Consider the following 13,039-nt stretch of genomic DNA (forward strand, 5'->3'; position numbering starts at 1 on the left):
GTTCTTGCTCAGAACAAGAGGGCTGCATGGCAGAGTGAAACAAAGTTGACACCAACTTCATAACAGCATCGTAACACCGATGTGTAGCTGTAACGGTGTTTCTTAGCTGCCTAACTTCCCAGGTTACTGTAGTGCATAACAGTGCTTTTCGAAGGCTTGTCCAGAGCAAGCAGATCACCGACAGGTTACCTAAACTTTCAGGCTGTTCTGAAGAGGCCATATATTACGATTTATTTCCTCTCCGTACCACTTGGCCATCCAGCTTGTGTCGTGCTTACGAGTGAGCCCATGGTGTGGCAACATCAATTTAGACAGAACTTGAAGTAAGCCCATTTTTGCAAGTGCTGTTGCTTTTTAAATCCTGGAAAGCTGTAATTTCGTGTACATTGATGAGGGTGAGCATTTGCTTTATATCTGGTCTGTTTTTTTGATAATTGGGAGATACACTCTCTTTTCTTAGACATGTCTAAAACAGAAAACAGAGAGGAAAACTTAAAACTGAGGGTTCCTATGAAAAGCAATTTTTTTTTAAAGTTTGAAAGTGTTGCTTTTTCTCCTTGCTAACTGCACATTACACTTTTTCCATTTGTTACCAGAAGCACCCAGTACAAAGAAAAGCTGCTGTTCCTTACTCAATCAAGGAGCTTTATAGGACAAAAGCCCTAGTCACAAGAAGAAATTTATATTTAATTCAAGTTTTCATATGAACAGGCCTTGCACCAAGCTCTTGCAAGTGTGTTTCCATCTACCTTCAATACAGGCCCGTGCCTGCAATATTTTTATCAAGTTGTTGAAGTACTGTCAACCAGTCTTAATGTCGCTGTTGAGTTTAGTGGAGATAAGGCACAACCTCCACTAAAGGAGAAGACAAAGCAACCTGTAAGAGCTTAATAGGCATTTTAAATAATGAGTCTCACTTGTGAGATCAGGGCAATATTAAGTTTTGATGAAAGCTAGGTTGATACTTGAGACTGGACCTCACTCAAAAGTAAGATACACGTAATTCCACCAGAGTGCTTATCTTCACTACATGGCTCTGCTTTTTTTTAAACTAAACCACTAAAACTGGGACTTTTTTTTATGTATGGGAAGGAGAGGTCTCTGTAGAGCTCTGAAATTCTTTAAGGACACTGAGAAGAACAGTCTCTTCTGAGTGATATTCTTGCTTTCATACTTTCATCCTAACAAATTCCTACAAGATTTATCTTGTCAAACTTTAGTCTGAATGGCACAAATTACTGGCAGGATTGTCAATCTAAAAAGGAGACAGGCATAAATTTAATTGCTCCCTGAAGATACATGAAAAGCTACATTTAGCTGCAGCTAATTAGATATTCTCCAATCAACAGTTATGATTCATCTGCTGAGGAGAAAAACAAGAAGGGAAATATGAAAGAGGCAGCAAAACTTAAATTTGACCTCCCAAAATGCTGGGTTTTGTTTTGTTTTTAATTAGAAATGCAGCTGGTGTTGCACTGTATCGACACCTGAGACTCATGCTGCCTTTAAGCCAGGAGGCTCAGACCTCCTAGTTTTTCTGCACGAGGGGGTGACTTCACCACTACCGCAGACAAGACATAGTTTTGCTTCTGAGAACTGAGCTTCCCAAACACCTCCTCTCCCCACCTTTCCCAGAACTACCTGCCAGTATTAAGGGTACAGATAAAAGCCCCGAGGAGGTCCTTTCCCAAGGATCTTAAAATGTCTGTTTACCAAGAAAGATGGAGCTTCACAAAAATTCCCATCTGAAAGGGGTTATTATCAATTTACAGGTATGGAAACTGAGGCAAAAAAATAGGTGGACTTGGACTTGTCCATCATGCCACCACACAAAGCGATGCCATAGGTGGGGAAGGGATCTCAGGGGCCTGTGCTTCCATCTCAGGCCAATGTGGCTTCCAAGTACCAAGCCCAAAGAGCTGATGGTACGCCCTTAAACTGAGGAGTAGCTTACGCTCAGAGTAACTGGAAGCAGAAACGGGCTGCAGGGTGCAGGAAAATAACTGTCTAGTTTGAGTTAGACCAGGGTGTAGTTAAATGTTTCATCTCTTTGGGACTCCTTCCTGTGTTCCTTGTGCACCTGAGTTTCCTTTGGTTTTGAAAATACTGTGTGAGTATTTAAAGGATTTGATTGTAAATTAAGTATGAACACCAACTTCTGACCTGCTGTGTTAAGATCGTGCTAGCAGAGAAAATGAGTGGGGTTTTTTTTTGTTGGCTTGCTTATGAGAAAGGGAGTTACTTACACAGGTAAAAAAGATGAGCAGCAAGTAAAAAATCCCAAGGCAAGTCAGCATGAAAAGTTCGGCTTTGTATTTCTTTAATTTTTCATCTTCTATTCCAGGGCAACCTAAAATGTAAAGCAAGGTGTTATATTGTTATGGTGTTTATACTGTTACCTTCGTGAAATGCTGCATGGGACAGTCAAGAGTCTATACTGTACCTGTTACTTTTAACGTGACTGTGCTGCTCAGATTGCGTTCTCCACTCTGTTCCCCCAAACTGCACTTATATGTCCCACTGTTTCGGCTGGTGGCATTTTTGATCCTCAGTGAAAAGAAGGTGTCGTTGGAGAGCTCCAGGGACCCCCCAAGTTCTTTTGGATAATGAGATTCCACATCAAGGACTTTCCATGCTATTCCTTCGCCATCTCCAGCCATCTGGAAAACACAAATGTATTTCTCGTCTTGGGTAACAGTGTCATCCTATGTTTTAGGAGAAAGAGTTTTAAAGCCAGCTTATGGCTGAAAATGCAGAGGCTGAAGAGAGGCGGGGGCAGAAGGAAGCTCATAAGTGTCTCATACATTCATGCTCAGAATTGAAAAATATTTTTTGCTTAAATAGACACTATAAGTAGATACTATAGAGCTATTCTGTAATATCTTCATAATCTGCCTCACCTGGACACAGTCCTGGAAGAGATGCAACATGATAAAAGGCAGAGTTTGCTCTCAAAGTGTCTACGCAGAAGCCTCAAAAGAGTTCAACTAGAGACAGTCAGCAGGGATGGAGCTGAGGCAGCCCTACCCAGCTGCTCAGCAGTGGCTCTGGAGACCGGAGGTCTCCAGGAGAGCGTGGCAGCAGGCAGGTAGGCAGGCTCCGCCGCTGCCTGCACTCGCCCTGCCAGCCCGCTTTCTGCCATGCTGTGGTGGGAACCCAACCTGCCCACCCGGCAGGCACGCCGCAGCTGGCCGGCTCTGCCAGCATGGGCTGGCATCCTCCCAGCAGCCCAGAGCTCCTTGTGGGAATGCAGCCCTGGAAACTGCACTTCCCTCTGCCAGTTTCTGTGCAGCTGACCCCTGAAACCACAGTGCCTCTCCAGAGGAACGGGGGGGTTTCCTTCCCTTCCCTTCCCTCCCTTCCACTCTTTATTGGAACCAAAGAACAAAAAATTGCTTTGGCTCTTTCGGTTGCGTGAAGGTCACAAGGAGGTTCTGGTGCACTTGAGGAGCGTTTGTATGTTGAATTTCTTAATTGTAACCAGAAGAGCTACATTCTTTGGCATTGCTGAGAGGCTGCTGGAGGAATGAAGCGTATTCCCAGAACAGTTTGTTCTGTGGGGCAATAGGATGCACTGACAATGACAATTGGCTGGGAACCACAAAGACGAGAGAAATCACTAACTTGATTTGAAAGATGGGAGAAGGGTTTGAATTAGCTTGCATCCATTCTTATTCGTCGGTGCTCCCTGGGATTCGAGGCAGCGTGCCCTCCATGAAGGTTTGCCAAGTAATGAATTCAGTGTTTCTGCGGACCAGCAGAGCCAGAGCCAGCTCATACAGTCCAAGGCTCAGCTTTTCAGCCAAGCTTCTAACTAAAGTAAGCCAAGGCTTTTTTTATTATTATTATTTTATTTTAATAGACACATTTTTGGGTTGCAGGTCAGTGCCTATCAGCATGTTGGTTCTATCAGTACAGCTACTGCACCAGGGTATAACAGTTACACTGTAAGTTATTAAAATTAACACAATTTTCTCATGCTGAGGCTAAGAGTATCTGTTTTCCCTTTCACGTATTTGCATGAGGAAAGTGTACTCGGGAGTCCGGAGAGAAACGTGGGCCTGATGCTCCATTACGCTTCACTACTTTTGCAGCCCTAAAATGGTATAAAACAACCTGCAGGTTGGGGAGCTTTTTAGGAACTGGGGAATCAGACTAAAGCACAAGTTTTTCATAATTTTAAAGATCCTTTCTCAGAAAGGTTTGGGGGGTTTTTAGTGCATCACTTGAAACACAGAGCAGTAACTCCCTGGGGCTTTCCACGCTTTACCCAGCAAGAGCGAAGAAAGTACCTTCTTCCTCTTAACCCCTCAGCAAACTTACCCCAGCTTCTCTTTCTTATTACTACCGAGAAAGCTGTGAGAGAAGCAGTACCTATGGCAGGTTTTAGGCTGCGGGGACTTCACCGTGCTATAGGGATTTAGGTATTTTCAGGCTCTGCACCTCGTCAGAGATGTGGCTAGAGAAATTCCGATAGCCAGGCTGGGCTCAGCTCTGGTTACAAGTGGCTCAATAGCCCTTAAGTGGATACAGTTGACCTCCCTCAGATCGCATTTTTGCCACTCTCTCTTCCCTTACCACCCCCTTCTCCGGTGAAATTTAAAACTGCCCACAGGGCAATAAAGGGAACCAGCCTGGCTGCCCTTCGCCTTCCCCTAAAATACAGATAGGAGATCTGAGCTAAGTGTAGAAAATTAGTTTTGGTTTTTTCTTTTCTTTTCTTTTTTTTTTTTTTTTAATTCACTGGTAGCATAAATAACCGCCGCCTGGGGCGGTAAATGGTGCCGTGATTCTTGCAGCCGACACCTGGGAACCAGAAAACACTTTGGTCTCTGCACGCGGCTGCAGTCACCGCTGCTCGAACGAGGGAGAAAATCAAGCCCCCCTGTCCTGTGCCCGCCCACGCGCTCGCTCCCAGTGACATTTCTGGGAAATGATTCAACTTCTCCCTTTTACGGGGACACTCGGGCGGGGGTCCGCTCGCGCCCGAGCACGAGCCCGAGCCCGCCCCGCGCCGACGCGGGGAGGCGGGCGGGGCGGCGGCGCGTGCCTGAGGCGACAGAGACACCTGGCGGCGCGCGCGCGGCGCTTCCCGCCGGCCGGCAGCGCCGCCCGCCCCTTTTCCCGCTGCCATCTTACCGCCGGCCGTCGGGAACGCGCCGGCCGCTTTTTGAGTTCCCTGAGCAGCGAGGCGAGCGGACTGGCGGAGCGCGTCCCCGTATCCCCGCTGCGGGAAAGGGAGCGCGTGAGGTGCTCAGTCAGGTCATCGCTCTGCCTCAGCTCTGCTCCAGCCAACCTCTCCCCCCCAAACTAATTAAAATCACGGAAATGCCACTTTGTTTGCCACCTCCTGTGAATTACTTGGCAGGCTCTCACCAGACAGATCATTTCGCGGCTCGGGCTCCTGTGATAATCCAGCGCTAATTCGTGCCAAGCGTCCTCCAGGTGATACCACAGCCCGAGGTAAATGCCAGGGGTTTTACCTAATTAATTCCACGCGACCTTGGAGGGAACGAGGCGAATGCTGCTGGTGGCAGCAATCTGCTTGTGTAGGGACCATCCTCCTCTTTAATCTGTGGCAAAATATTTTCCGCCTGTGTTTCGTTTCCCCCTGCTCCCCACCGCCAATGGAAGGAGCAAAGGGAGGTAGTCTTTTGCTGCTCCCAGGTTCGCTGGTAACAGCCTTACCAAAATTCAAAAGGCAAATCATGACTGGTGTGGGGAATGGGTAGAAATGCTGCCGAATCTCTTTGCATAAAAAGGGTCTCATTGCCATGCTGGCTGCTGGGGGATACCGAAGCAAGAATTTTGCTGGGAAACGGGCCTGCAGGCTGGCAGCATCGTTCCGCCCATCTGCATAAAACTGCTCATTAAGAAAATTAAACAACAAAAGAAATGTGAGTTTATGTTTATTGTCATGAATACATTGGCCAGCAGCAATGTCTGTGATGGACTTTTTCAGAAATCAGCTGAGGGGCTAAATCTGTGGCTTTCCATCACCTCTGTAGCAATGACAGGAAACGCCCCTGGGGACGAATAACCCCAGGCACCAGGACAGGCTGGGGCCAACCTGCTGGAAAAGCCCTGGTGTCCTAGTGGACTTCATGAGCCAGCGATGAGCCCCTGTGGCAAAGGCAGCCAGCAGCCTCCTGGGCTGCACTAGGCAGCACATCTCCAGCAGGTCGAGGGAGGTGATCCTTCCCCTCTGCTCAGCACTAGTGACACACAGCTGGAGTGCTGGCTCTAGTTCTGAGCTCCCCAGTACAAGAGAGGCATGGACATGCTGGAGAGAGTCCAGTAAAGGGCCACAAAGATGGTCAAAGATTTGGAGTATCTGACATGTAAGAGAGGCTGCAAGAGCTGGAGCTGTTCAGCCTGGAGGAGATAAGGCTCAGAGGCATCTTATCAGCATGGACCTGATTGCGAGGGGAATAAAGCAGCTGAAGCCAGACTCTTCTCAGTGGCCTCCAGAGACACGGGGCACAAACTGAAACTCAGGAAATTCCATTTAAGCATAAGAAAAAACTTTTCTTACTGTGGAGGTGGTTGAACACTGGAATGGACTGCCCAGAGAGGGTGGGGAGTCTCCATCCTTGGAGATACTCAAAACCTGACTGGACACAGCCCAGAGCAACCAGCTCTAGTTGCCTTATTTTAGTGAGCTTAATTGAAAGTTATTCTAGTTCTCAAATGCTTGGAAGTGCTTGCTCTAAAGAGGTTGTGATTTTCCTACAGGTATTCTCTAGTCAATTAACTGATTCCTGTTAAGTTTCTCCCAGCCTGGAGCTTTTTGGTAAGAATAGTAGTGGTGATATTAAAATGGGGTAGGTTCAATTGAAAATACCGCTGAGCGGTATTTTACATTTCTGTAAAAATACATTTCTGTTCTCTGAATGAATTACAAGAAAGGTAGAATAACTAGACCTCCAAAATTTAAGTGCTCTTCAGGAAATAATTCTTTTTCAGAGAACTAAAAACAAGGTGGAAGAAAGAGGAGGAACACTTTTCCCAGTCCTAGCCGGCTGGGTTTTAGATGCAATTATGTAAACTGCTCCAGCATTACACGATAGTGCCACTAAACAAAGGCAATTCACCCATGCTGTAGTACTTACACCTAAATAATCAACTAAAAATTTTATCATGTACATGTGAGATCAAGCAGTTGTTAAGTTAACTCCTGTTCTCTGCTCTCATTAAATACCTTTTCTCATCAAACTTTTCCCAGACTAAGGTGGTACGTTGGCTCCCAGGTAAGTCAAAATGCCAAGATAATCCACTTTTCCCATAAAAGCAAATTTTTATTTCAAACAAAATGGTTCGGGTCCAGAACAGATGTCAGTTTAAAGGTGGAGTGTATTAACATTAATTTATTTTCTTCTGAGGGTGGGATGATTGTAAAAATGGTTTTGTTTAAAATTATACCAGGAATAATGGTGGGGTTGAAATTTCTGACTGCTAAAGAGATCTAAAAACTATATACAGCCAGAAGGAATTTATTTTCTGAAGCAAAATATCTAGAGTTCTGGCAATGCCCGATAGCCAACATATAATGAATCACAACTGAGCTGAAACCACTTAATAGGTGTATTTTTCAGCACAAAAGCACTTTCACATTTTATTACTGCTGAAGGTGCATCCATATGGTTCCTATACAGTGTCATGTAGAGATGCCAATGTTAAATTTGAAAAAAACAGCCATAAATTGTGGGCACATGTGAGTGAACTCTGACTGTGCTTTAGAGGGGAAAAAAAAAAAAAGAAGAGAAAAACCAAAACCCAACCCCAAACCAATAGCAAAGGAACTGCATGTGACTCATGAGCCAGCTGGAAAAGCCCTCTGACTCAGTCACACAGCCTTTTTATTGTTTGTTTGGGTTTTTTTTAGCTAAGGGCATCCAGCACTAGCTCATGTCAGGCAAAAGAATTGTTTTGGTCATGAAATCATTTCCACTGCTCCCTTCCTGTCTTAAATCATCAATGTGTTGGAGCTACTTGGAGCTGAACAGATGTCTGTGGAGTGTTTGACTGCATTTCTTTGGGTAAGTTAGAAATTAGATTGAGGTAATTTAGCAACTATTTACCTAGTTAATAGATAATAGCTATGCACATTTAGCAAACGTAATTTCCTTTGAAGGAAGGTGCGATTAATATTTAACTTCTACGAGGTTTATTCTTATTTTGTAATATGACTTCCCCCTCCAATTGTGCCACAATTTTATATTTTGGGGGCAAGTGTTATAAAGTTAACAGACTTCTCTCCACTGAAGTACAGCCTTCTTTCCTCTTCCTCAAGATTTGTTTTAGATTAAGACTTTTCTGGCTATCACATGAACAAAATAGCAAAATATCCACTGGGACTTCATTTGCGTGTGTTTAAACTTGGTTTTCAAACTGGATATAAAGTGATAATTATGAGGTTTTGTGAAGTGGTTCTCATTTTCAATGCGCTACACAAAGAGCAACTGTTCAGTTTTCAATAGCCCTACGAGGCAGAAAGGTAAGTAAAGTTTCATGACTGGGACTCTTGTTCCGTAGGTGGGCCATAGAGATTCAAACCAGTATTTCTATATACAATTCCCAGTGCCTGGGTGCTTATGCAAAACCAACCTAGTTTTCAGTTCTCGGTTGGCAAACTTCCACACTGCTCATATACAGTTTTATGGCAGTAGGTTGCCTAGCAGTCCTAAAAATGAACCGCACTTAAAGGGTATCATCATTATGAACTCTCTGACTTTTTCACGGCCACATAGTGAATGGGACGAGAGCCGCACCGGGCGGGAAGAGGACTTGGTGCTCTACCTTCTCCCCGGCGTGCTAGGCCTGCCTGCTTCCAGTACTTCTAAGTAAGAATCATTTTGTCTGAGCTGACTGACTGTGGTCCTGATTCTGCAAGGAATTACTTACACGCACGACCTCATGTATGTGAATAACCTACTCATGCACGCCTTTTTGCAGTATGAGACATGAGCAAAAGTGAGGGAACTGTTGAATTCTACCCTTCTTTTTTACATCCGGTTAGATTTTTGACACCGGAATATCAACTCATTTAAACAAATCTTTCTCTATACAGAACTGAAAAAGCAAGTACTTTTAAATAGTATTTTTTTTTTTTTAAAGCAGACCATAACAAACTATTTAGGAGTACCGCTTAATTGGTCAGAGCATGCAGAGGTGCCAGTGGGAAAGGAGGAGTTTGTTCACTGAGCGCTCACCCTGCGCAAACAGCTGCACGTGCAGCACTGTAACGTTGTCGCCATCCTTTTTTTAAAGCAGCAGAAGCAAAGGTTAATTGCTTGCATTTACTGCACAGTTCAAAGTGGCCTCATACAAAAGATTTAGCCTAACAGCTGCTTGAACTTTACAGTCTGAAATTTCATACCATTTGTTGGAATTACCTTTTAATTAGCCCTTTGGGGGTATACGTGGTGTTTATTGATTAATCCCTTAGTAGTTGTTTTTTAAATAACAGAGTAATCCTTTATGTTGGGTAGCCCAGTCGTGCTCTGACATTCTCCCACCCTCCTTTTACAGTATTGGATGAGGGCAGCAGCACAGGGCCGAGGAGAGGAGAGGAAGGAGGAGGGAGCTTCAAGCTGCTGCCAGTTTAGCTAGCCCCACAAGTAGAAGTAGTACTGCTTCTTCAGCACAAAGCACAGAGCCTAAATGACTTTTTCCTGCCGAGAGTCAGGCTTTTTAGCTTTGGTGTTGTGCTCTTCCTAATATGGCTGCGGCCATGGCTTGGGCTAGTGTCACCTCTCTCCTCGGATGAGCAGCCAGAAAACTGCAGTACCATGGTTGGTGCCATCAGCCTCTGAGGATGGTGGCAAGAGCTGAAGATAGCTATATTTTGTTACTTGTAGTTTCGGCAGTGCCAGCAGAGAAAAAAAGTGTGAGGTGGGCACTGGAAAAACAGTCCTTTCCTGAGCAAAATGGATGAAGCAGGAAGAGCGAGGAGACCATGGAGGGAGAGATTGATACAGCAGGGCAGGGGACGTACAGGGGCAGTCTGGACTGTAACAGCCTGACCACTGCAAAGGGAAGCAGCACTAGTGAGGGCTGTGGAGGAAGGGGCACACACAAAAGTCATCATCAAATATCACCCTCCCCTACATGAGCAGTCATTTTGTGCCCAGGTGGAACTGTGAGGAGCTACAAGACAACACAGAATTGGGTCTGCAGGGCTTCCTTACACTCTTTCATCAGGGCAGTGGCTTTTGGCTCCTGTTTGCTGCCTGGCCATCCCAGCTGCCACTGAACTCAGAAGGACATGCTTCTGGGGGATTCCCGTACTTCAGCCTGTTGAAAATGTTTTCATTTTTGTTGACTTCCAGCACTGGTTTTGGGGAGAATTTTCAGAGATCCAGTCAACGTCTCTGTTTATTCCTCCCCAACCCCTTACCACTTGTGCTCAACTCCTCCAGGTCCACCAGATTGCATGGTTTGCCTGCAATGAGTTCCCTGCCCTGCCTAGACTCTGTGAGAAATGTGAGGCCTTAAATAATTAGCATGTATCTGAATGGAAAATGCATGTCCTTGTCTAGCTTTTGAAGCAGAAAGCAAAAAAGAATAAGTTGACATGTATCCCAGCTCCCATAGTAATGTTCAACCAAATGCATTATTCTCTCCTCTCTGTCTCCCACCTGTGCTTAGTTCAGCATTTTGGAAAAAGAAGGAGACTGTAGATACTGCACTTGCTGATGGGCTGGTAGCCAGATGTTCGAAATGGCTCTTTCAGAGTTTGGTACCTTTGGATTGCAGCTGTTGTGTAGTCAGCAGAGAGCTGCTCATTGTACCAGCACTGAAAGTCGAATGCCTTGCAACTTTCAACCACAGATGCCCTATCTAATAACACTGTTTGTTGGTTTACTGTAGGGAATAATTTTAAACTTCTATCGACCAAATTTCTGAGGAAGCCAAGGCTGTGGCTGTATGTTCCGGCAGAGACAAATTAACAGGTTTCACTCACCAAAGATAGGGTTTTTTTTCCCTCACTTCTCTCCCATCACATGGGAAAGTCATTCCACACTGTAACCCACAAAATATTTATTCACAGATTGATTTTCCGCTATTACAACAAGCAACAGAGAGTTGACTTAACAGTCAACCAGAGGACCACCAGGACAGGCCCATGGTAAGTGACAGGAGTGCATGGCTGGGAGTGGGGAATGGGGGAAGACAAAATCTTCCTTTTTTCCCTGTCAATTTGGCTCACACTATAAGCTGAAACTATGCACTGATATGGAAATACACGGTGCCATACAGCAAGTCAACAGCCACCTCTTCAGCCATGGGGCAACTCTGCCTCTCTTTCTGTGAGAAATTTCATCTTGAAATTGTTGAGCAGGACTTTGCTCATTAGCTGATTGATCCTTATAGCCTGTCCTGCAAATAGGTGGTCAGCAGGGCTCTCCTGCTTTGGAGATGGAAATTCTGAATCATGGCAGTCAAGATGTTTTTACTTCATGACTGCGAAGAGATAACTCAGAATTTCTAGCTCTATCTGCCTTCTGCATACCCTACCCTTATGCCCAGACCTACTAGCCAAATCTTCCTAAAGAATAGCAAGTGCTTGTTTGATTCCTCTATTTCAAATCTAAAATCAGCTCCTGTTTGGGGGGAGATTAACCAAGGGACAACATCCCTGATGTTGCAAGGTTTATATGCCATTTTTCGCTCTGAAGAAAAATCCTGGAAAGTCTTCTCTTTGGAACAGCATTTGGCAGGCTGTACATGGGGCATCACCTGAATTCTGATCCCTGGAAGCTAGCAATAGTTAGATAGAAAAGCAGGCCAAGAGCAATTCAGGGAACACGCTCAAATAGTCTGTCTACAATGACATGGAGAGTGCCTGTTCTCAGTGATCAGCTCAGATGCTTTCATTGCTGCTCGATCTCTGCTGCACTGACAGGAAGATGCCTCTTGATAAAATAACCCATTTTGTACAAGACATGCCAGTATCAGGTAGGAAAGCAAAGCAGACTGCTCAAGTAACTTAGTCTTTTTTTCTTACTTTATGCCAAGATGCTGTCTGGTAGGTGATTGAAGAGTCCCGAAGAACTTTACAGGGCAGCAGTGCTTCTTCTGCACATCTCACAGCAACGTCTGGGGCCGCCACAGAAGTCCCACAGATCAAGCACCAAACTGCAAAGCACAGGTACACATCACCTTTAAAATAGATTGCCTAAATAATCCTTCCTGTCTTCCCAAAATGCATCCCCCCCCCAAATAAATGCGAAGGACCAGAAAGAAAAATGCAAGGCTCCCCACTTACCATCACACAGGATGATGAGCAGAGTGTGGACTACCAAAGACATGGCTTTTACTGCCTCAAATCTCAGAGCAGCAACAGCGTGCCTCTTGGCAGGGCAGACTGTGAGGGCAGAGTGAAACTGCTACAGCTTCTAAAGTGATATTTCTGGAGGCAGACTGGGGAATCCCCCGGACAGCTTATCTTGAAGTCCTTCGTCACAGGGAAAATCCCTACGTATAGGAGCCGGTGCTCCTCCCATTAAATCTGTCAGATCACTCCCATTTCTGCCACAGCCTGCACTGAGAGCCTTGCCTCTCTTTTTTTCTTCTCCTGCCTCTGTGTTGATCTGAACAGAAATAAGATTGATTGTGGGGTACTGTGGGTCGGTGTGAGGGGCATCAAAATCAGCACTGAAAGAATCTCTCTCTTGAGTGACAAAACAGCAGGGGAAAGGGTTTGTCAGCCTCCCAAAATCCCCCCTCAATCTTCTCTCTGCAGCTTTGACAGAACAGTGTCTGTGCAAAGGTTGGCCATGTGAAGTGACATATCTGAAACCAGATTTAAGCCCTCAGGTCATAACACCACGATGACACTGTGACTTGGGTCTTAGGGCTAAGCAGGAATTTACAGCATGGCTGAGCAATACAAACTGTATTTCTGTAGTGGTACATGTTTAACTCCCCATGCAGGCACTCATGATGTAGAAGCAGCATATCTTCTTAGTGTATTTTGTCGTTTTCACGACAAGCAGGGACAGCTCAGCTAGGGTGACATAATTCTACTTTATGA

General features: G+C 45.2%; 1 protein-coding gene across 1 annotated transcript; it reads right to left on the minus strand.

Moving 5' to 3' along the window:
- Window positions 1-307: 307 nt before the first annotated feature.
- CD83 (CD83 molecule) lies at window positions 308-12,459 on the minus strand. Its single transcript, XM_086609053.1, has 5 exons — window positions 12,272-12,459; window positions 12,011-12,141; window positions 2,444-2,660; window positions 2,247-2,350; window positions 308-466 (listed from the first exon to the last, which is right to left on the minus strand). Exons 1-5 carry the CDS (start codon window positions 12,312-12,314, stop codon window positions 308-310), a joined length of 654 nt encoding a protein of 217 aa, XP_086465179.1. The 5' UTR covers window positions 12,315-12,459.
- Between the last annotated feature and the right edge of the window lie 580 nt (window positions 12,460-13,039).

This window comes from Tauraco erythrolophus, chromosome 3 (assembly GCF_009769465.1).
Source record: "Tauraco erythrolophus isolate bTauEry1 chromosome 3, bTauEry1.pri, whole genome shotgun sequence".
NCBI classification, from domain to species: domain Eukaryota; kingdom Metazoa; phylum Chordata; class Aves; order Musophagiformes; family Musophagidae; genus Tauraco; species Tauraco erythrolophus.

Excerpts from the sequence above, each read along its gene's own strand:
- CD83 (XM_086609053.1), bottom strand. The coding sequence starts at position 12,314 with ATGTCTTTGGTAGTCCACACTCTGCTCATCATCCTGTGTGATG. Across the intron at positions 12,142-12,271 it reads GCTCATCATCCTGTGTGATG|TTTGGTGCTTGATCTGTGGG; the intron begins GTAAGTGGGGAG and ends TGTGCTTTGCAG. Across the intron at positions 2,351-2,443 it reads AGTCACGTTAAAAGTAACAG|GTTGCCCTGGAATAGAAGAT; the intron begins GTACAGTATAGA and ends TTTACATTTTAG.